At 35.8% G+C, this 22767-nt stretch overlaps 1 protein-coding gene across 3 annotated transcripts in view; it reads right to left on the bottom strand.

Moving 5' to 3' along the window:
- Positions 1–22767, bottom strand: part of FAAH2 (fatty acid amide hydrolase 2) — a 204501-nt gene that overhangs the window by 96022 nt on the left and 85712 nt on the right. For all 3 annotated transcript variants that reach the window (XM_017519684.2, XM_017519685.2, XM_037735270.1), the window contains one exon: positions 16608–16725. In XM_017519684.2, coding sequence (XP_017375173.1) covers positions 16608–16725 — 118 coding nt within the window. The remainder of the gene's footprint in view (positions 1–16607; positions 16726–22767) is intronic.

Below are 22767 nucleotides of genomic sequence, written 5' to 3'. Positions count from 1 at the left end.
TGACTAAAACACCAAAAGCATTGACAACAAAAGCCAAAATAGACAAATGGGACCTAATCAAACTCCACAGCTTCTGCACAGCAAAAGAAACAGTCATTAGAGTGAATCGGCAGCCAACAGAATGGGAAAAAATTTTTGCTGTTTACCCATTTGACAAAGGGCTAATATCCAGAATCTACAAAGAATGTGAGCAAATTTACAAGAAAAAAACAACACCATCAAATGTGGGCAAAGTATATGAACAGACACTTTTCAAAAGAAGATATTTATGCAGCCAACAAACATATGGGGAAAAAAAAGCTCATCATCACTAGTCATTAGAGAAATGCAAATCAAAACCACTTTGAGATATCATCTCATGCCAATTAGGATGATGACAGATTAAAAAATCTGGAGACAACAGATGCTGCAGAGGATGTGGAGAAATAAGAATGCTTTTACACTGTTGTTGGGAGTGTAAATTAGTTCAACCATTGTGGAAGACAATGTGGTGAGTCCTCAAGAATATAGAAATAGAAATACCATTTGACCCACCAACCCGATTACTGGGTATATATACCCATAGGATTATAAATTGTTCTATTATAAAGACACATGTACACGAATGTTCATTGCAGCACTGTTTACAATAGCAAAGACATGGAACCAGTCCAAATGCCCATCAGTGATAGACTGGATAAATAAATATGGCACATATACTCCATAGAATACTAGTCAGCCATAAAAAAGGATTAGTTCATGTCCTTTGCAGGGACATGGATAAAGCTGGAAACCACAATTCTCAGCAAAGTGACACAAGAACAGAAAACCAAACACCACATGTTCTCACTTATAGGTGGGTGTTGAACAATGGGAACACATGGACACAGGGAGGGGAACATCATACACAGGGGACCATTTGGTGGTGTGTGGCTAGGGTAGGGATAGCAGGGGTAAGGGATTGAGGAGAGATAACTTTAGGAGAAGTACCTAATGTAGATTACGGGCAGATGGATGCAGCTAACTACCATGGCATGTGTATACCTATGTAAAAATCCTGCATGATCTGCACATGTACCCCAAAACTTAAAGTATAACAAAAAGAATCATGAGACTAATATAAACAATTATATGCCAACAGATTGGATAACCTATATGAAATAAATGAATTCCTAGAAACATGGAATATACACCACAAAAACTACAAAGGTTGAATCATTAATAAACTGAAATTCTGAACACCAGTATAATCAGTAAAGCAATTTAATAAGTAATCAAGTCTTCCCAAAAAAGAAATGTCCAGGACTGATGGAATCACTGGTGAATTTTACCAATACTTTAAATAAACATTAATGACAATCTTCAAAGTCTTCAGAAAAATTAAAGATAAGGAAACACTTGCAGACCCATTCTACAAGCCAAGCGTTACCCTGATATCAAGCCTAAATTAAAAATATAATTACAGGTAAATATCTGGGATGACCATAAATATAAAAATCTTCAACAAAATACCAGATAACCTAATTCAATGGCATGTTAAAAGGATCATATACAATTAATTGAGATTTATATCTGGGATGCATAGATGTTTTAATCCAACAATATGCTGCATATGAAGTTTTGGTTAATAATAAACCACATTTATGATGGTGGTCCCATGATATCATAATACCACATTTTTACTGTATTATTTCTATGTTTACATATGTTTGGATAAACAAATACTTATCATTGTGTTAAAATTGCCTACAATTTTAAATGCAGTAACATGTTTTACATGTTAGTATCCTAGGAACTGTAGGCTATAAACCAAGATTTGTAGTAGGCTATACCACCTACACTCTGTAAGTACACTCTATCGTGTTCACACAATCACATAATTGTCTAACAATGCATTTTTCCTAATATATCCCCATAATTGAGGGGCACACGACTGTATATGAAAATCAATAAACATGATACACCACATTACCAGAATGAAAGATAAAAATCACATTATCATTTCATTAGATGTAAAAAAAAAACACACTTGACAAAAGTCAACATTATTTTTGTGATAAATGTACTCAACAAGTATAGAAGAAATGTACCTCAACACAAGAAAAATCATATATCCCAAGCCAATAGCTAACATCAGACTCAATGGTGAAAATCTGAGAGCTTTTCCTCATAAGAAATAAGTAAAGGTGTTCATTCTGGTTATTTCTATTCAACATGTTACTGAAAATCTTAGCTAGAGCAATTAGGCAAAAGATAAATAAATAAATAAAAGCATGCAAATTGGAAAGAAAAACGTGAAATTGTCTGTTTGCAGATGGCATGCTCCATACATAAAAATCCCAATATTTCACAGAAAATTTTAGAAATAAATCAGAAAATAATCTAATTTACAAAAGCATTAAAATGATTAAAATATTCAGGCATAAGTTCAACTAAGAGAAGAAAGTCTCTGCACTGATAATTATAAAATATTCATGAAAAAATTAAAACAGATGCAGAAGAATGGAAAGATATCTCATGTTCACAGATTGGAAAAATTAATATTGTTAAAGTATTCATATGACCCAACCAGATCTACAGACTCAATGCAATTCCTATCAAAGTCAAATGACATTTTCTTACATAAATAGAAAAGAAAGATAACCCTAAAATTAGTATTGAACTACAAAAAACCATGAATAGCCAAAGCAATATTTATCAAAAAAAAAGAAAAAAAAGAAAAAAAATGTGGAAGCATCATACTTCCTAATTAAATTTATATTACAAAACTGTAGTAATCAAAACAGTATGGTATTGGCATGAAAACAGATACATTGCCCAACTGAATAGAATGGAAAGTAAATAAAAATAAACTCATGCATATAAGTTCAAAAAACTTTTGACAAAAGTGACAAGAATACATAATCAAGAAAGAACAATCTCTTTAATAAATTGTTTCATGAAACGTAGATATCCATGTGCAAAAGAATGAAATTAAGCCCTTGTCTTAAACCATACATAAAAGTCATCTCAAAATTAATTGAAGATTTAAACATAAGACTTGCCAGTTCTGAGACAAAAAGTCAACATCATCCTGATTCAACTTTGGATCAGCTTCTGTAATTTCAGCCCCTTCCAAGGCTTCACATTATATGACTGATTAGTGATGTCAGATGCCAGTTCTCCTCATATAAAAGAGATCAAAGGTATGAGTGAGCAGTCAGGCAGAGTGGAAAGCTGAGGTAAGAGTGCCAAAAACTGTCAGAGAACCTATGGAATAAGCTGTGTTACAGAAAGAAAAGGCAGCAAAATTTTGTCAGAGATTGGTCCCCCAAAACCATGGAGCTCCATGGACAGGTTAGGTAGGATATTTTGTTGCTCCCCTCACCCCTGCTACAGATTGCTAGCCACCAATTTATCAGAGAGTTTCTCTCCCCTCAAGAAAGTGAGTAAAACTGTCAGTGGTTATTTTGGAACTTCCAGGGAGCAGAACACTGGGTGGCAAGCTCCTGCAGTTGTACTTACACTATTCTTCAATCTAAATTCAGGTGGAAAGTGCCATAAAGGTTTTGCACCCAGTATAAGCCACCATCCTGCCCATGGAATCTCAGCTCTTATTTCACTACATTAACAGCTACACTGGAAACATATCCCAGAATCTGCTCTGGCTTCAACAAACACAGAGGACCACTAGATTCCTAGGGAGCCACAGGATCCCTAGAGATCTAGACTTTGGCATGAATCACCACTATGAAAATAGGGAGCAACACGCTCCAAAGCACACCTCTTCAGAAATAAAACACAGGTACTATGCTAATCTACAAAGGAAGAAAGAGTATGATTCTGTCTCCCTGAATGGGCAACAGTAGTGACCTGGACCAAATGTGAAGAGAAGATCACCTACTACTACCACGTGATTGCCACAGACACAGACAAGGCTTTTTCCACTGGAGGCTGGTATAAATGCACTTGGTGGTAGCTTTTCTTCCTTTTTTAAAAATTTTTTATTGTATTTTAGGTTCTGGAGACGTGAAGATCATACGGTGTTGTTGCACAGGTACATACAGGGCAAGGTGATTTGCTGTCTCCATCCCCCCATCATCTATATCTGGCATTTCTCCCCACGTTATTCCTCGACACCCTCCCCAACCCCCACTGTCCCTCCCGTAACCTCTCAAAAGTCTCCAGTGTGTGATGCTTCCCACCCTGTGTCCACGTGTTCTCATTGTTAAACACCTTCCTATGAGTGAGAACATGCAGTGTTTGATTTTCAGTTCCTGTGGTAGGTTGCTGAAAATGATGGTCTCCAGATTCAACTATGTCCTTACAAAGAACATTAACTCATCGTTTTTTATTACTGCATAGTATCCCATGGTGTACATGTGTCACATTTTCCCTGTCCAGTCTATCATCGATGGGCATTTCCATTCTTTCCAAGACTTTGTTATTGTAAACAGTGCCACAATGAACATACGTATGCAAGTGTCTTTATAATAGAACGATTTCTAATCCTTTGGGTATATACCCAGTAATGGGATTACTGGGGCAAATGGAATTTTTATTTCTAGGTGTTGAGGAATCACCACACTGTCTTCCACAATGGTTGAACTAATTTACAGTCTCAACAACAGTGTCAAAGTGTTCCTATTTCTTCACAGCCTCTCTAGCATCTGTTGTCTCCAGATTTATTAATGATGGACATTCTAACTGGAGTGAGATGGTATCTCATTGTGGTTGTGATTTGAATTTCTCTAATGACTGGTGTTGATGAGCATGTTTTTCATATGTTTCTTGGCTTCATATATGTCTTCTTTTGAAAGGAGTCTGTTCATATCCTTTGCCCACTTTTGAATGGGTTTGTTTGTTTGTTTGTTCTCTTGTAAATCTGTTTTAGTTCTTTGTAGGTTCTGGATTTAACCCTTTGTCAAATGGGTAGATTGCAAAATTTTTTCCCCATTCTGTTGGTTGCTGGTTCACTCTAACGATTGTTTCTGTTGCTGTACAAAAGCTCTGGAGTTTAATTAGGTCCCATTTGTCTATTTTGGCTTTTGGTGTTTTAGTCATGAAGCCCTTCCTTATGCTATGTCCTAAATGGTTTTGCCTAGGTTTTCTTCTAGGGTTTTTATGGTGATAGGTCTTATGGCTCACTCTTTAATCCATCTGGAGTTAATTTTACTGTAAGGTGTCAGGAAGGGGTTGTTTATGCTTTCTGCATATGGCTAGCCAGTTTTCCCAACACCATTTATTAAACACGTAATCCTTTCCATATTGCGTGTTTTTGTCAGGTTTGTCAAAGATCAGATGATTGTAGATGTGTGGCATTGCTTCCAAGGCCTCTGTTCTGTTCCATTTGTCTATATCTCTTTGTTGATACCAGTACCATGCTGCTTTGACTACTGTAGCCCTGTAGTATAGTTTAAATTCAGGTAGCGTGATGCTTCCAGACTTATTCTTTTTGCTTATGATTGTCTTCCTATGCGGGCTCTCTTTTGGTTTCATATGAAGTTTAAGGTGTTTTATTTATTTCCAGTTCTATGAAGAAATTCATTGGTAACTTGATGGGGATAGTGTTGAATCTATAAATTACTTTGGGCAGTATGACCATATTCACAATATTGATTCTTCCTAACCATGAGCATGGAATGTTTCTACATCTGTTTGTGTCCTCTCTTATTTTCTTGAGCAGTAGTTTGTAATTCTCCTTGAAGAGGTCCTTTACATCCTTTGTTAGTTGTATTTCTAGGTATTTTATTGTCTTTGAAGCAATTGTGAATAGGAGTTCGCTGTTAATTTGGCTCTCTGTTAGTATATAGGAATGCTTGTGATGTCTGCACATTGATTTTGTATCCTAAGACTTTGCTGAAGTTGCTTATCAGTTTCAGGAGATTTTGGACTGAGACAATGAAGTCCTCTAAATATACAATCATGTTGTGTGCAAATAGAGACAATTTGGCTTTCTCATTTCCTAATTGAATACATTTTATTTATTATCTTTGCCTGGCTGTCCTGGCTTGAACTTCCAATACTATATTCAATCGGAGTGGTGACAGAGAGCATCCTTGTCTAGTGCCAGATTTCAACGGAAATGCTTCCTAGTTTTGCCCATTCAGTGTGATAGTGGCTGTGGGTTTGTCATAAATTATTATTTTGAGATACATTCTTTGATATCTAGTTTATTGAGAGTTTTTAGCATAAAGCACTGTTGAATGTTGACGAAGGCCTTCTCTGCATTTATTGAAATAATCATGTGTTTTTTGTCTTTCGTTCTGTTTATGTGGTGAATTACATGTATAGACTTGCATATGTTGAACCAGCCATGCATTTCTGGGATGAAGGCTACTTGATCGTGGTGGATAAGCTTTTTGATATGCTGTTGCAATCGGTTTGCCAGTATTTTATTGAAGATTTTTGCATCTATGTTCAACATAGATATTGGCCTGAAGTTTTCTTTTCTTGTTGAGTCTCTGCCGAGTTTTGGTATCAGGATGATGTTGATCACATAAAATGATTTGGAAGGATTCCCTCTTTTTGGATTGTTTGGAATCGTTTCAGAAGAAATGGTTCCCGCTCCTCTTTGTATGTCTGGTAGAATTCAGCTGTGAACCCTTCTGGACCTGGACTTTTTTTCGTGGGTAGTCTATTAATTTCTGCCTCAACTTCAGACTTTGTTGTTGGTCTATTCAGGAATTCAGGCTCTTTCTGGTTTAGTCTTGGGAGGGTGCAAGTGTCCAGAAATGTATCCATTTCTTCTGGATTTACAGGTTTATTTGCATAGAGATGTTTGTAGTAATCTCTGATGGTAGTTTTTCTTTCTGTAGGATCCATGGTAATATCTCCTTTATCATCTTTATTGTATCTATTTGAGTCTTCTCCCCTTTACTTTTTATTAATCTGGCTAGAAGTATATCTATTTTGTTGGTTTTTTCAAAAAAGCAGCTCCTGAATTTATTGACTTTTTGAAGGATTTCTTCTGTCTCTATCTCCTTCAGTTCTGTTCTGATCTTAGTTATTTCTTGTCTTCTGCTAGCTTTTGAATTTGTTTGATTTTGCTTCTCTAGTCCTTTTAATTGTGATGTTAGTGTGTCAATTTTAGATCTTTCAACAACTTGCTCCTTAATGACTTTTGGGTAAACAATGAAATTAAGGCAGAAATAAAATAATATTTTTGAAACAAATGAAAATAGAGGCACAATATGCCAAAACTACTGGGATGCAGCAATAGCAGTATTAACAGGAAAGATTGTGGAATTAAATGTCTTCATCAAAATGGTATAAAAATCCCAAAATAACAACCTAATGTTCCACTTCAAGGAACTAGAAAACAAGAAAAGCAACTAAACCTGAAGCTAGCAGAATAAAAGAAATAACGAACATTGGAGCAGCACTAAATAAAATTAAGATTAAAATAATTCTACAATCACTAAAATGAAAAGTTTCTTCTTTGAAATTACACAGCCTAGCAATATTTAGAATAAGGAAACTGGATCCCTCTCTCTCTCCATATACAAAAATGAGGTCAAGTTTTATTTATGACTTAAATGTAAGACCTCAAACAAGAAAAGTCTTAGCAAAAAAATAGAAAAAAAAACCCTCTTCTGACATTGCCCTTGAGAAAGAATTTATGGACACAGGGAGGGGAACACTACACACTGGGGTCCGTTGGGGGGAAATAGGGGAGGGACGGTGGGGGTGGGGAGCTGGGGAGAGATAGCAAGGGGAGAGATGCCAGATGTAGGTGATGGGGAGGAAGGCAGCAAATCACACTGCCACATGTGTACCTATGCAACAATCTTGCATGTTCTTCACATGTACCCCAAAACCTAAAATGCAATAAAATAAATAAATGGGGGAAAAAAAAACAAAAGTAGACAAATGGGACTTAATTAAACTAAAAAACTTTTGTACAACAAAGGAAATAATCAACAGAGCAAAAAACAAACTATAGGACAGAAGAAAATATTTGCAAATTATGCCTCTGAAAATGGTCTAATATCCACTGTCTACAAAAAAACTCAAACAAATCAACCAGAAGAAACCCCAACCCCATTAAAAAGTGAGTATAAAACATGAACAGACATTTCTAAAAAGAAGACATGCAATTGACTAAAAAATTTATGAAAAGGTGTTCAGCATCACTAGTAATCAGAGAAATGTAAATTAAAACCACAAATGAGATACACCAGTCAGAATGGCTATTTTTTAAGGCAAAATAATAATAATAACAGTTGTTGGTAAGAATGCAAAAAAAAAAAAAAAGAGGAATGCTTATACACTGTTGGTACTGTTGGTATATTGTAAAGTAATACAATTTCTATGGAAAACAGTATGAAGTTTTCTCAAGGAGCCAAAATAAAACTACCATTCGACATAGCATTTCCATTCCTGACTAACCAAAAGAAAAGAAATCATCATACCAAAAAGACACCTAAACTTGTGTGTTACATTTATTGTAACACTATTTAAAATAACAGTCATGAGATGAACCTAAATTTTTATTAATGATTGACTGAATAAAGAAATGTGATATATGAACACCACAGAATACCATACAGACCAAAAAAGAATGAAATAATGTATTTTGCAGCCACGTGGATTTAGCTTGAGGCCATTATCCTAAGTGAAATAATTCAGAAACAGAAAGCCTGTTTCTCACTTATAAGTGTGAAATAAACAATGGATATACATGGACAAGTAGATGGAAATAGTTGAACCTGGCAACTCCCAATGGGGAAGAGTGGGGGGTAGATGAGGGCTGAGACAGTATCTAATAGATTAAAGGTTCACTGTTTGTGTAATGGGTACACTAGAAACCCAAATCTCACCATTACACAATATATTCATGCAACAACATGCACAAGTACCTTTTGAATCTAAAATGATGAAAAATAAAACAAAATAAATATAAGACTTGACTGAAATTACTAGAGGAAAATAGAAAACACTTGTGACATTGGTTTTGGCAATTTTCTTTTTGCATATATCTCTGAAAACACAGGCTAATAAAGCAAAAATAAACAAATTGATTTATATCAAACTAAAAATCATTTGCAAAGCAAAGAAAACAATATAAAATAAAAAGGCAAACTACTGAATGGAATAAAATATTTATAAAACATATTTGAAATAGAGTTAATATTCAAAATATACAAGGAATTCATAGAATTATCACTAAAAAATAATTTTTAAATGGGCAAATAACCTGAATAGACATTCTTGCAATGAAGACAAACAACTGACTCCTAGGTACATGAAAAACAACAACAACAACACTAATCATCAGTTAAATGCACATCAAAACCATGTACATCACCTCTCACCCAATAGCATAGCTATTTATTATTATTATTATTATTATTATACTTTAAGTTCTGGGATACATGTACAGATCATGCAGGATTATTATATAGGTATACATATGCCATGGTTGTTTGCTGCTTCCATCCCCTCCTCATCTACATTAGGGATTTCTCCAAATGTTATCCCTCCCCAATCCCCCCATACCCTTCTATTCCTCCCCTAGCCCCCCACTCCCCAACAGACCCCAGTGTTTGTTGTTCCCCTCCCTGTGTCCATGTGTTCTCATTTTTCAACACCCACTTATGAGTGAGAATATGTCGTGTTTGGCTTTCTGTTCTTGTGTCAGTTTGCTGAGAATGATAGTTTCCAGATTCATCTGTGTCCTGCAAAGGACATAAACTCATCGATTTTATGGCTGCATACTATTTCATGGTGTATATGTGCCACATTTTCTTTGTCCAGTCTATCATTGATGGGCATTTGGGTTGGTTCCAGATCTTTGCTGTTGTAAACAGAGCGACAAAGAACATACTTGTGCATGTTTCTTTATAAAAAAACAATTTATAATCCTTTGGGTATATAAACAGCAATGGGATTGCTGAGTCAGATGGTATTTCTATTTCTAGATCCTTGAGCAATCACCACACTGTCTTCCACAGTGGTTGAACTAATTTACACTCCCACCAACAATGAAAAGCATTGCTATTTCTTCACATCCTCTCCAGCATCTGTTGTCTTCAGATTTTTTAATGATCACCATTCTAACTGGCATGAGATGGTATCTCAATGTGGTTTGATTTGCATTTCTCTAATGATCAGTGATGATGAGGCTTTTTTTCATATGTTTGTTGGCTGCATAAATATCTTCTTCTGAGAAGTGTCTGTTCATATCCTTTGCCCACTTTTTGATGGGTTTGTCTGTTTTTTTTTTCTTGTAAATTTGTTTAAGTTCTTGGTAGATTCTGAAAAGCAGCCCTTTGTCAAATGGGTAAATTGCAAAAATTGTTTCCCATTCTGTTGGGTGTTGGTTCATTGCTGTGAAGAAGCCCCTAAGTTTAATTAGATACTGTTTGTCTACTTTGGCTAATTTTTTTTCTTAAGGTAAGTGTTGTTGAGGATGGAGAGAAAAGGAAACCCTTGTGCACTGTGGCAGTAATGTAAATTTGTACAGCCATTGAAAACATTAAAAATAGAGCTACCATATGATCCAGCAATGCTACTTCTAGTAATATATTAGAAGTAATTCAAATCAGAATCTCTAAGAAGTACCGAAGCAGAAAGTAAGAGGGTAGTTGCCAGGAATTGTGGGTGGGGTGAGGGGATGAAATAAAGCTATGTTGGTCCGCGGGTACAAACTTTCATTTATATTAATCATTATACATTTTTCCCCATTTATTTATTTTATTGCATTTTAGGTTTGGGGGTACATGTGAAGAACATGCAAAATTGTTGCATAGGTACACACGTGGCAGTGTGATTTGTTGCCTTCCTCCCCATCACCTACATCTGGCATTTCTCCCCTTGCTATCTCGCCCCAGCTCCCCACTCCTCACCGTCCCTCCCCTATTTCCCCCCAACTGACCCCAGTGTGTAGTGCTCCCCTCCCTGTGTCCATGTGTTCTCATTGTTCAACACCCGCCTATGAGTGAGAACATGCGGTGTTTGATCTACTGCTCTTCTGTCAGTTTGCTGAGAATGATGGTTTCCAGGTTCATCCATGTCCCTACAAAGGACCCAAACTCATCGTTTTTTATGGCTGCATAATATTCTATGGTGTATATGTGCCACATTTTCCCTATCCAGTCTATCGTCGATGGGCATTTGGGTTGGTTCCAGGTCTTTGGTATTGTAAACAGTGCTGCAATGAACATTCGTGTGCACGTGTCCTTATAGTAGAACGATTTGTAATCCTTTGGATATATACCCAGTAATGGGATTGCTGGGTCAAATGGAATTTCTATTTCTAGGTCCTTGAGAAATCGCCACACTGTCATTATACATTTTATATGTGTATATATGTGTGTGTCTGTGTGAGTGTGTGCATCTGTGTGTGTGTCTGTGTGTGTGTATGTGTAAGATTACTAATATTAGGGTACTCCAGAGAAGCAGAAGAAATTCCTTCTCCTTTTCTGGAGTACCATAATAAGGCCACTTTGGAAGACAATCTCAAGGTTTTTAACAATGCAAAGTATATTGTGTTGCTTGGTACTACCTAATTGAATAGAAAACCTGTGCCTATTGAAATGGTGCACAAAAATGATTACAACAGCTTTTGTTCAAATATAACAATATTTGGAAACAACCAAGATGTTCTTTACTAGGTAAATAAATTAATCATGATGATGCATACTTACCATAAAATATTATTCAGAGATAAAAAGAAATGAGTTACCACGCCACAAAATGATATGGAAGAAACTTAAATGCTTATTTCGATGTGAAAGAAGCAAGTATAACAAGGCTACATAATTTTGATTCTAGATATACGATATTAGAAAAAAGTCAAAAGTATACAAATAGTAAAAAAGTCTCTGGTTTCCAGTAGGAGTGGGGAGAATGTAGAAATAAGTGATGCACGGAAGTTTTTAGAGTGGTAAAAGCTATTCTGTATGATATTGTAATGATAGTTACATACGATTATGCATGTGTCAAATGCTGTAGAACTGCAAAATATGAACACTAAACTATGGACTTAAGTTAATAATACGTCAATATTGGTTCATCAGTCATAAAACATGTACCCTAGTAGTGCAAGAAAGAGGGGGTATCCATGGACACTCTACTATCTGCTCAATCTTTTGGTAAATCTATTACTGTTCTAAAGAATGAAATCTATGAATAAAAATTAAATCCAACAGCACACAAAACCTCGGCATCTTTTCCTACAAAATGGGTAAAAGTAAGTTGTTGCTAGGAAATATAGAAATGATAAAAAGACCTGGATCATACAATATCCTCAACAACGTTTGATGCCCGAACTCCTTTTTTTTCTTCTGACTTAGAAAGAATTGCAGACCTACATCAGTTAGCACCCATTCGCTTTCTGCTAGAAAATCAAAAAAGCTCACTCTTTATATTGAACCTGGAAGTGGATAAAGTACAAATTGCTATATACATGTAATAACTTTAGAGAAATATTTAGATAAATTATACCATATTAAAATTCTGGAATAGTAAATCCTTAACATTTTGATTCTCTTAAATCAAAAGTTTTCACTTTTTCTTGGCTATAAACTTGGCAGGAGATTAACACCATTTTCTCAACTTCCATAATAAAAATTGCTAATTTGCTTTAAGTTGCTGTAAAATATGGCCTTCCTGTTCTAAAACATGGTATTTTTTGGACAATAGCTTAGGCATGGTGGAGGTATCACACATCCTTACCCCACCCTGAACGATATAAGACTTTTGTTTTTCTATTTATCTCCTTCCTCCTCAGATACACACACCATTCATTCTCATGTTCCTCCACTTCCTACTTTTCAGGAAATATACAGAAAGAAAGAGACATAAACTAATTCATGCAATGACAAATTACAGAACAGCAGGGCTGTTTGTGTTTCAGAAATACCTTTACCACTGTGATGAAATTTTGTAGTGTGCCTAGATACTTTGTAATATAGGATGATAATTGTAAACCCAGTGACATTGATTATATAAGCTATGTGATCTATCCACAAACAACCCAAGCTATAAAATTAAGTTTCTCTTTTTATTCAGAGCTCATCTTAGGACTCTTACTAAAGTTTTGTAATTTTTCTGTGGTAGGTCCTACATTCTTAATTTTAGAGTCTGTAGGAATTTAATAGGATTTTCTTTTTGTCTTCTCTGTTTTCCCCATTCTACTTTTTAACTGGTTATTTCTGATAGATATGTTCGTTATGTTCTTTTTATATTCATTATGCGTCTTATTTTAGGTTGAACTCATTCATTCTAAGAGTTTTTAAATAGCACTCCTTGAGTTTTACAAGAATATACTCATATATTAATCTATAAATAATTATAGATTTGTCTTTCTTGCCACACCTCATTTCTAATTTTTCTTTGAGATACTTTCTATGAATAATAATGGTGATAGCACGCTCATCTTATTTTATATTTTAAAGAAATTGCCCCTGGATTTTATGTACATACAATAAAAAAGAACATAATATGGCAAAACTAAATTTTTAATTAGAAATATGCATCTGAATTTTATAAACTGCTTTCTTGAAAAATGTTGAGGTTATAAAATTTCTCTTATTGACCCAACTGGTAAAGCATATGACAGCGTTATAGAGCCTTGTATTCCATACATCAATCTTCACTAGAGCCTGTTCTAAAATTATTCAGTATGAAATGAAACTCCTAAGTTAATTCACATGTATTTCATTCTGTCCCTTTTATAGCATGTGACTATTTTAAACTGCTATTTCAAACTAAACTATTCCACGATAGCTCTACCTGCTAGCTGATGCAGGCAGATGATGAGGTCTGCAACATTGTCACATCTGACACTGCAAAGAAAGTTTCAGTAACAGTGAGACCCTTGTATAGTGGTTTGGTTTTTTTTTTCCACTAAAAAACCACTTGGAACAATTGGTTCTTCATACACATGAATTTCAGTACAGCAAAAATATGGTTTTAATATCATGAAGAGAAGGGCTTTGGGTCATAATATTAAATGGGCTAGATAATTTGGTAATGAAGGTTAAGTGTCTATACATTAAGTTATTAAAATTTTTGCTTAAGTTACTGAACAGGAAGAGGTAAATCTGCTGTGAGAGTAACTTATATGGGCTAAGAATTCAGTGTGAATAATTTACTTAGATTCATTTTTTTCCCTTTGTTCTCCTACTCCTGGCTTCACAATTTTGTATTTATACTCCAACTCCCCAGAAAAGTACCAATTTGCTTTGCCACTGGCATTCTATGATTTATCAACCCAGGCAAACAGGGAATAGTATCTCAATTTTTCTATAGTTATTTGTAAGTCTTAACACTTCTTACATTTTTATTATTCACTTATATATATATTCTTTTATAATTTATCTTTCTCATTTTCCTATGTCCATGATGGTATTTCTCTTACAATGGGTTATAGCCTATACAAGGTTAATAACCCTCTATGATTTGTTGACAATATTTTCTATAATTACTTCCTTTTAGACATTATTCATTCAGATTTGTGAAGCTGTCATAATACATGCAAAACGTTAATATAGTCAACAGCCATCTCTGCATGCACATGTATGTTCATTACGGCACTGTTTACAATAGCAAAGACTTGGAACCAACCCAAATGCCCATAAATGATAGGCTGGTTAAAGAAAATGTGCCAAATATACACCATGGAATAGTATGCAGCCATAAAAATGATGAGTTCATGTCCTTTGCAGGTACATGGATGAATCTGGAAACCATCATTCTCAGCAAACTGACACAAGAACAGAACACCAAACACCATATGTTCTCACCCATAAGTGGATATTGAACAATGAGAACACATGGACACAGGGAGGGGAAAAGCACATATTGGGGTCTGTTGGAGGGTGGGGGATTAGTAGAGGGATAGCAGGAAGTGGGGAGGATGGGGAGGGATAACATTAGGAGAAATACCTAATGTAGGTGACGGGGGGTTGGAGGCAGCAAATCACCATGGCGTGTGTATACCTATGAAACAATCCTGCAAGATCTGCACATGTACCACAGAATGTAAAGTAAAATAAAAATTAAAAACAAGAAAACAAAGCTAATTTAGGAAGAAAGTCTGTTTCTAGGTTTAGAGCTTACTATGAAGATCTTACTTTTCTCTTTTCATCATTAAACATTACTAAAAGAAATTTTATAATCCACTATGAATTACATTTTCCCTATAGATTCAAAAATAATGCATAATTTTATAGCATGATCTTCAACTCTAGCAACACAATGATGTATCTACATATGCTATGGCTTGAATGCATCAACTCGAAGATTCAGGTGTTGCCAATGCATTAGTATTAAGAGATGGGGCCTTTAAGAGGTGATTAGGCCATGAGGCTTGCCCCTAATTAAAGCTATTACAGCCACTTTTTAAAAGGCTTCATGCAGCCTTAGCAGATGTCTCTCCCAACCTTCTGCCATGTTTCTCCACTCTGGAGAATGCAGCAAGTTGGCCCTCACCACACACTGAACCTGCTAGCACCTTGATCTTGAGCTTTCCTGCCTCCGGATATGTGGGAAGTAAATTTTTGTTCTTTATAAGTTGTGGAGTCACAGACATTTTTTCATAGTGGCACAAAACAAAGAATATAAAAGCCATGTGTTTTTTTTTTTTTTTCTTTTTTGGAGACGGGGTCTCACTCTGTCAACTGTCACCCAGGCTGGAGTACAGTGGCACAATCTTGGCTTACTGCAAACTCTACCTCCCGAGTTCAAGCGATTCTCCTGCCTCAGCCTCGATAGTAGCTGGTATTACAGACACGTGCCACGATGCCTGGCTAATTTTTTGTATTTTCAATAGAGATTGGGTTTTACCTTGTTAGACAGGATGGTCTTGATCTCTGGACCTCATGATCCACCTGCCTCAGCCTCCCAAAATGCTGGGATTACAGATGTGAGCCACAGCACTTGGCCAAAACCCATCTTTTACAGCAATCAAGCTTCATCTAGTTTTTACACATGTTTCATAATTCACAAGTATGAAAAACCAATTTTCTACTAGTGATTTTCCATCTGTTTGGATGATTCTAACTTGGAGGTTACTTGACTTTCACTAAGATACTTTCCTAACTCTTACTGTGAGTTACTACACTGATTCTCTTGAGCACTGATATATACAATTACATTGTTTCCAAGTGATGATCTGTATTATTATTAAATTATTAGTTTAAAAATTACTTTCAAAATTTGATAGGACCATTCTCATTATTATTCTTCTTTCCCAAATAAGCCTTTGCTTTTAAAAAGACAAATTTGTTCTATTATTTCATCTGATTATAAAAGTATTTGAAAGAAAACTCAGGCTAAAATGATTACATATATGATACTATCGTAACTACCTAAAATTTACATCTACACATTGGCATAGAACCACTGGAGATAGATAGATAGATAGATAGATAGATAGATAGACCAAACTTTTAAATTACCTCTGAGCAATTTATTTGATATATCATACTTTATATACAAAATACAAGTATCATTACTAAAAACATAAAATATCTAAAATAACCATGAAAAATCACACCAAGATTGCTTAGTATAATTGTTCTGATAATCTTAATTTTGTAAGCTGATGCAGAAATATTTGGCATAAAGTGAAGCAAAGAGTTCAGAATGGCGCCTCAGAATAAAAATAATTCTATTAAACAAATTTTATTTAAAATTACCTTTTTCTGAGCCAAAATGAGATCTTGATCCACTTTGGACATTAAAAATGAGCCTCCATCATGTTCCATCCAGTAAAATTTTAAGTCTTTTAAATGTACCTTTGCATCTAGTTTTAACCTGTGCAGTATTAAAAAGAAACTGACATCAACAAATTATGTAGATATCCTTAATAGTTCAATCCTAACATCTGAGCTTCAGCTCTAATGTGTTTTTCCATAAGTGCTGTGTGCCAGAAACAGCTTTATACCTTTAGAATTTAGATTTGCATTTAAAATTTGTACTTGGGTTGCAGGTGAGAGAAGGGTTTGAAATGCGTCAAAATTGTAGATTTAGTGACTAGTCAAAAGGCTTTGGTAGTAGTTCATGTGAGAAATGATTGTAGCCTGAACTACGACTGTAACCATGGGGATGGAGAGAGATGCAACAATGTAAGAAATCATTAGTAGGTAGTTTCAATATGACTTGGCATTGCTTAGATGTAATGACTGAGAAAACTTTGAAATGAGGCTTTAGCAACTGAGTTTATTTTGACCCAAAATAAACTGGGTCACTGGGATTGGACAAGAATTGAAGTAGTGGATCAGGTTTCAAGAGCTTGAAAGAAAAATAAGATCAATTTTAGTTATGTTGAGTTTCAGTTATCTGAAATGGCCAGTCTTCCTGTAGTAGTAAATAGACTGTCCTCTAGCCTAAGTGAAAAGGGTGAGCAGATGAGGCATATTTGAGCATCATCTGTTTATGGAAAATGGTTGAAGCGTCAGGTGTAGATGGAGTCACACTGAGAGGGTAAGTAGAGAAAAGAGAGAGAAGTAAACCAGGTCCTTCTAAAATACAAATGTATAAGAGATGAACAAAAAAGAAAAGCCAGCAAGGCAGATGAAAAGGGAAATGGGCAATATCAAAAGGGTGGATTGTTTATAACACAAAGGATAAATGCTTAAGGGGATGGATACCTACCCCATTTTCCAAGAGTAATTATTATCCATTATATGACTAATTCAAAATATCTCACATAGTCGATAAATACATATATAACTGCTATGTACCAACAAAAGGTAAAAATGATTTATATATATATATATATATATATATATACACACACACACATATATATCTATACACACATATATATACACACATGCACACACATATATATATATATACACATACATATATATATATATATACATATATACATATTTTATTGTATTTTAGGTTCTGGGGTACATGTAAAGAACATGCAGGATTGTTGCATAGGTACAAGGTATTGATCGACTTACCACCTATGCAACTTATGACTATTCGACTTTACAACCACAATTGCTAGCCACGACTGCTCCACATCTGGCAGCACAAACGTTGCCCAGCTGGGTGTATGACAGTGCGGACCAGCTTCTGGCAGCACTACCATCTCCACATGCACCATTTCAACTGTACATATAGCCTACTCAATTTACGACCAAATCGTGTTACGACCGGTCCGCGGTCCCAACCTTGGTTGTAAGTCGAGCTCTAGCTGTACATGGCAATCTGGTTTGCTGCCTCCATTCCCATCAACTATATCTAGCATTTCTCCCCATGTTATCACTCCCCAACTCCCTACCCCACACTGTCCCTCCATGAGTCCCCCACAACAGACCTCAGTGTGTGATGCTCCTTCCCTGCATCCATGTGTTCTCATTGTTCAACACCCACCTATGCGTGAGAACATGGGGTGTTTGATTTTCTGTTCTTGTGTCAGTTTGCTGAGAATGATGGTTTCCAGGTTCATACATTTCCCTATAAAGGACACTAACTCATCATTTTTTATGGCTGCGTAGTATTCCAAGGTATATATGTGCCACATTTTCCCTATCCAGTCTATCATCGATGGGCACTTGGGTTGGTTTGAAGTCTTTGCTATTGTAAACTGTGCTGCAATGAACATTCGTGTGCATATGTCCCTCTAACAGAACGATTTATAATCCTTTGGATATATACCCAGTAATGAGATTGCTGGGTCAAATGGAATTTCTATTTCTAGGTCCTTGAGTTTTCACCACACTGTCTTCCACAATGGTTGAACTAACTTACACTCCCACCAATAGTGTAAAAGTGTTCCTATTTCTCCACATCCTCTCCAGCAAGTGTTGTCTCCAGATTTTTTAATGATGGATACATTAATGGGCATGAGATGGTATCTCAATGTATTTTTCATTTGCATTTCTCTAATGACCAGTGATGATGAGCATTTTTTCATATGTTTGTTGGCCTCATATATTTCTTCTTTTGAAAAGTGTTTGTTCATATCCTTTACCCACTTTTGGATGAGTGTGTTTGTTTTTTCCTTGTAAATCTGTTTTAGTTCTTTGTAGATTCCGGGTATTAGCCCTTTGTCAAATGGGTAAACAGCAAAAATTTTTTCTCATTCTATTGGTTACCAGTTCACTCTAATGATTGTTTCTTTTGCTGTGCAGAAGCTGTGGAGTTTGATTAGGTCCCATTTGTATATTTTGGCTTTTGTTGCCAATGCGTTTGGTGGTTTAGGCATGAAGTACCTGCCTATGCTGATGTCCTGAGTGGTTTTGCCTAGGTTTTCTTATAAGGTTATTATGGTGTTAAGTTATATGTTTAAGTCTTTAATCCATCTGGAGTTCATTTTGGTGTAAGGTATCAGGAAGGGGTCCAGTTTCTGCTTCCTGCACATGGCTAGCCAGTTTCCCCAACACCATTTATTAAACAGGGAATCATTTCCCCATTGCCTGTTTTTGTCAGGTTTGTCAAATATCAGATGGTTGTAGATGTGTGGTGTTGCGTCCGAGGCCTCTGTTCTGTTCCATTGTTCCATATCTCTGTTTTGGTGCCAGTACCATCCTGTTTTGATTACAGTAGCCTTGTAGTATGGTTTGAAGTCAGGTAGCATGATGCCTCTGGCTTTGTTCTTTTTGCTTAGAATTGACATGGCTATGTGGGTACAGTTTCGGTTCCATGTGAAGTTTAAGGTGGTTTTTTCCAGGTCTGTAAAGAAGGTCATTGTTAGCTTGACAAGGATAGCTTTGAATCTATAAATTACTTTAGGCAGTATGGTCATTTTCACTATATCAATTCTTCATAGACATGAGCATAGAATATTTCTCCATCCGTTTACGTCCTCTCTTATTTGGTTGAGAAGTGGTTTGTAGTTCTCCTTGAAGATGTCCTTTACATCCTTTATTAAATGTGTTCCTAGGTATTTTATTCTCTTTGTAGCAATTGTGAATGGCAGTTCGTTCTTGATTTGGGACTCTTTAGTCAGTTGTTTGTGTATAGGAACGCTTGTGATTTTTGCACGTTGATTTTGTATCTGGAGACTTTGCTGAAGTTACTTATCAGTTACAGGAAATTTTGGGCTGAGATGATATGGTCTTCTAAATATACAATCACTTCATCTGTAAATAGAGACACTTTGACTTGCTTCTTTCTTAATTGAATGGCCATTATGTCTTTTTCTTGCCTGATTGCTCTGGCTAGAACTTCCAATACTATACTGAATAGGAGAGGTGAGAGATGGGATCCTTGTCTGGTGCCAGATTTCAAAGGGCACCAGTTTTTGCTCATTCAGTATGAGGTTTGCTGTCGGTTTGTCGTAAATAGCTTTTATTATTTTGAGATACGTTCCATCAATGCCTAGTTTATTGAGTTTTTAGCATAAAGGGCTGTTGAATTTTGTCAAAGGCCTTCTGTACTTCTATTGAGATAATCATGTGGTTTTTGTCTTTGGTTCTGTTTATGTGGGGAATTACATTTATAGACTTGTGTATGTTGAACCAGCCTTGCATCCCTGGGTTGGATCCTACTTGATCATGGTGGATAAGCTTTTTGATGTGCTGTTGCTATCTGTTTGCCATTATTTTATTGAATATTTTTGCATCTGTGTTCATCATGGATACTGGCCTGAAGTTTTCTTTTCTTGTTGAGTCTCTACTGGATTTTGGTATCAGGATGATGTTTGTCTCATAAAATGAATTGGGGTGGATTCCCTCTTTTTGGATTGTTTGGAATAGTTTCAGAAGGAGTGGTATCAGCTCCTCTTTGTATATCTGGTAGAATTCGGCTGTGAACCCATCTGGAACTGGGCGTTTTTGGTTGGTGTGCTATTAATTGGTGCATCAACTTCAGCCCTTTTTATTGGTTTCGACTTCTTCCTGGTTTTGTCGTGGGAGTATGTAAGTGTCCAGGAATTTTTCTCTTTCTTCAAGGTTTACTGATTTATGTGCATTGAATTGTTTGTCGTTAACTCTGACGGTGGTTTGTATTTCTGTGGAATCTGTGGTGATATCCCTTTATCATTTTTATTGCATTTATTTGATTATTCTTTCTTTTGTTTTTATTAATCTGGTGAGTGGTCTATTTTGTTGATCTTTTCAAAAAACCAGCTCCTGGATTTAATTTTTTGAAGGGTTTTTTGTTTTTCTATCTCCTTCAGTTCTGCTCTGATCTTAGTTATTTCTTGTCTTCTGCTAGTTTTTGAGTTTTTTCGATCTTGTTCCTCTAGCTCTTTCAATTTTGATTACAGGGTGTCAATTTTAGATCGTAACTTGTTTCTCATGTGGGCATTTATTACTGTATATTTTCCTCTAGACACTGCATTAAATGTCTCCCAGAGAGTCTGGTATGTTGTGTCTTTTTCTCTTCGGTTTTAAAGAACATCTTTATTTCTGCCTTCATTTCATTGTTTATCCAGTCAGCATTCAAGAGCCAGTTGTTCAGTTTCCATGAAGCTGTGCTGTTCTGAGTTAATTTCTGAATTCTAAGTCCTAATTTGATTGCACTGTGGTCTGACAGACTGTTTTGATTTCCGTTCTTTTGCATTTCCTGAGGAGTGATTTACTTCCAATTATGTTGTCAATTTTAGAGTAGGTGTGATCTAGTGCTGAGAAATATGTATATTCTGTGAATTTGGGGTGAAGAATTCTGTTAATCTCTCTTAGGTTTGCTTGGTCCAGGTCTGAGTTCAAGTACTAGATATCCTTGTTGATTTTCTGTCTCATTGATCTGTCTAATATTGACAGTGGAGTGTTAAAGTCTCCCATTATTATTGTGTGGGAGTCTAAGTCTCTTTGTAAGTCATTAAGAACTTGCTTTATGTACCTGGGTGCTCCTGTATTAGGCGCGTAAATATTTAGGATCATTAACTCTTCTTGTTATTTTGATTCTTTTACCATTATGTAATGTCCTTCTTAATCTCTTTTGATCTTTGTGGGTTGAAAGTCTTTTTTGTCAGAGACTAGGATTACAACTCCTGTTTTTTGTTTGTTTGTTTGTTTGTTTTAATTCTCCATTTTCTTGATAGATCCTCCTCCATCTCTTTATTTTGAGCCTATGTGTATCCTTGCATGTGAGATGGTTTTCCTGGATATAACACACCGATGGGTTCTGACTTTTTATCAAATTTTGCAGTCTGTATCTTCTGATTGGGGCATTTAGCCCATTTACATTTAAGTTTAATATTGTTATGTATGAATTTGATCCTGCCATTTTGATGCAAGCTGGCTGTTTTGCCCGTTAGTTGACACAGTTTCTTCATTGTGTCAATGCTCTTTACCATTTTGTACGTTTATGGAGTGGCTGGTGTTGGTTTTTCCTTTCTATGTTTAGTGCTTCTTTCAGGAGCTCTGGTAAAACAGGTCTGGTTGTGATGAAACCTCTGAGCAATTGCTTGTTCATAAAGGATTTTATTTCTCCTTCGCTTATGAAGATTTGTTTCACTGGATATGAAATTCTAGGTCGCAAGTTCTTTTCTTTAAGGATGTTGAATATTGGCCCCCACTCTCTTCTGGCTTTTAGGGTTTCTGCTTAGAGATCTGCTGTGAATCTGATGGGCTTCCATTTGTGGGTAACCCAACCTTTCTCTCTGCCTGCCCTTAGCATTTTCTCCTTCATTTCAACCATGGTGAATCTGACGATTATGTGCTTTGGAGTTGCTCTTCTTGAGGAATATCTTCCTGGTGTTCTTTGTATTTCCTGGACTTGAATGGCGGCCTGCCTTGCTAGGTTGGGAAAGTTCTCTTGGATAATATACTAAAGAGTGTTTTTCAGATTGGATTCATTCTCTCCGTCACATTCAGGTACACCTATCAAACGTAGATTAAGTCTTTTCACATAATCTCATATTTCTTGGAGGCTTTGTTCATTTCTTTT

The sequence above is a fragment of the Cebus imitator genome, unplaced genomic scaffold, assembly GCF_001604975.1.
Source record: "Cebus imitator isolate Cc_AM_T3 unplaced genomic scaffold, Cebus_imitator-1.0 Scaffold766, whole genome shotgun sequence".
NCBI classification, from domain to species: domain Eukaryota; kingdom Metazoa; phylum Chordata; class Mammalia; order Primates; family Cebidae; genus Cebus; species Cebus imitator.
This window is presented reverse-complemented; position numbering and strand designations above follow the sequence as displayed.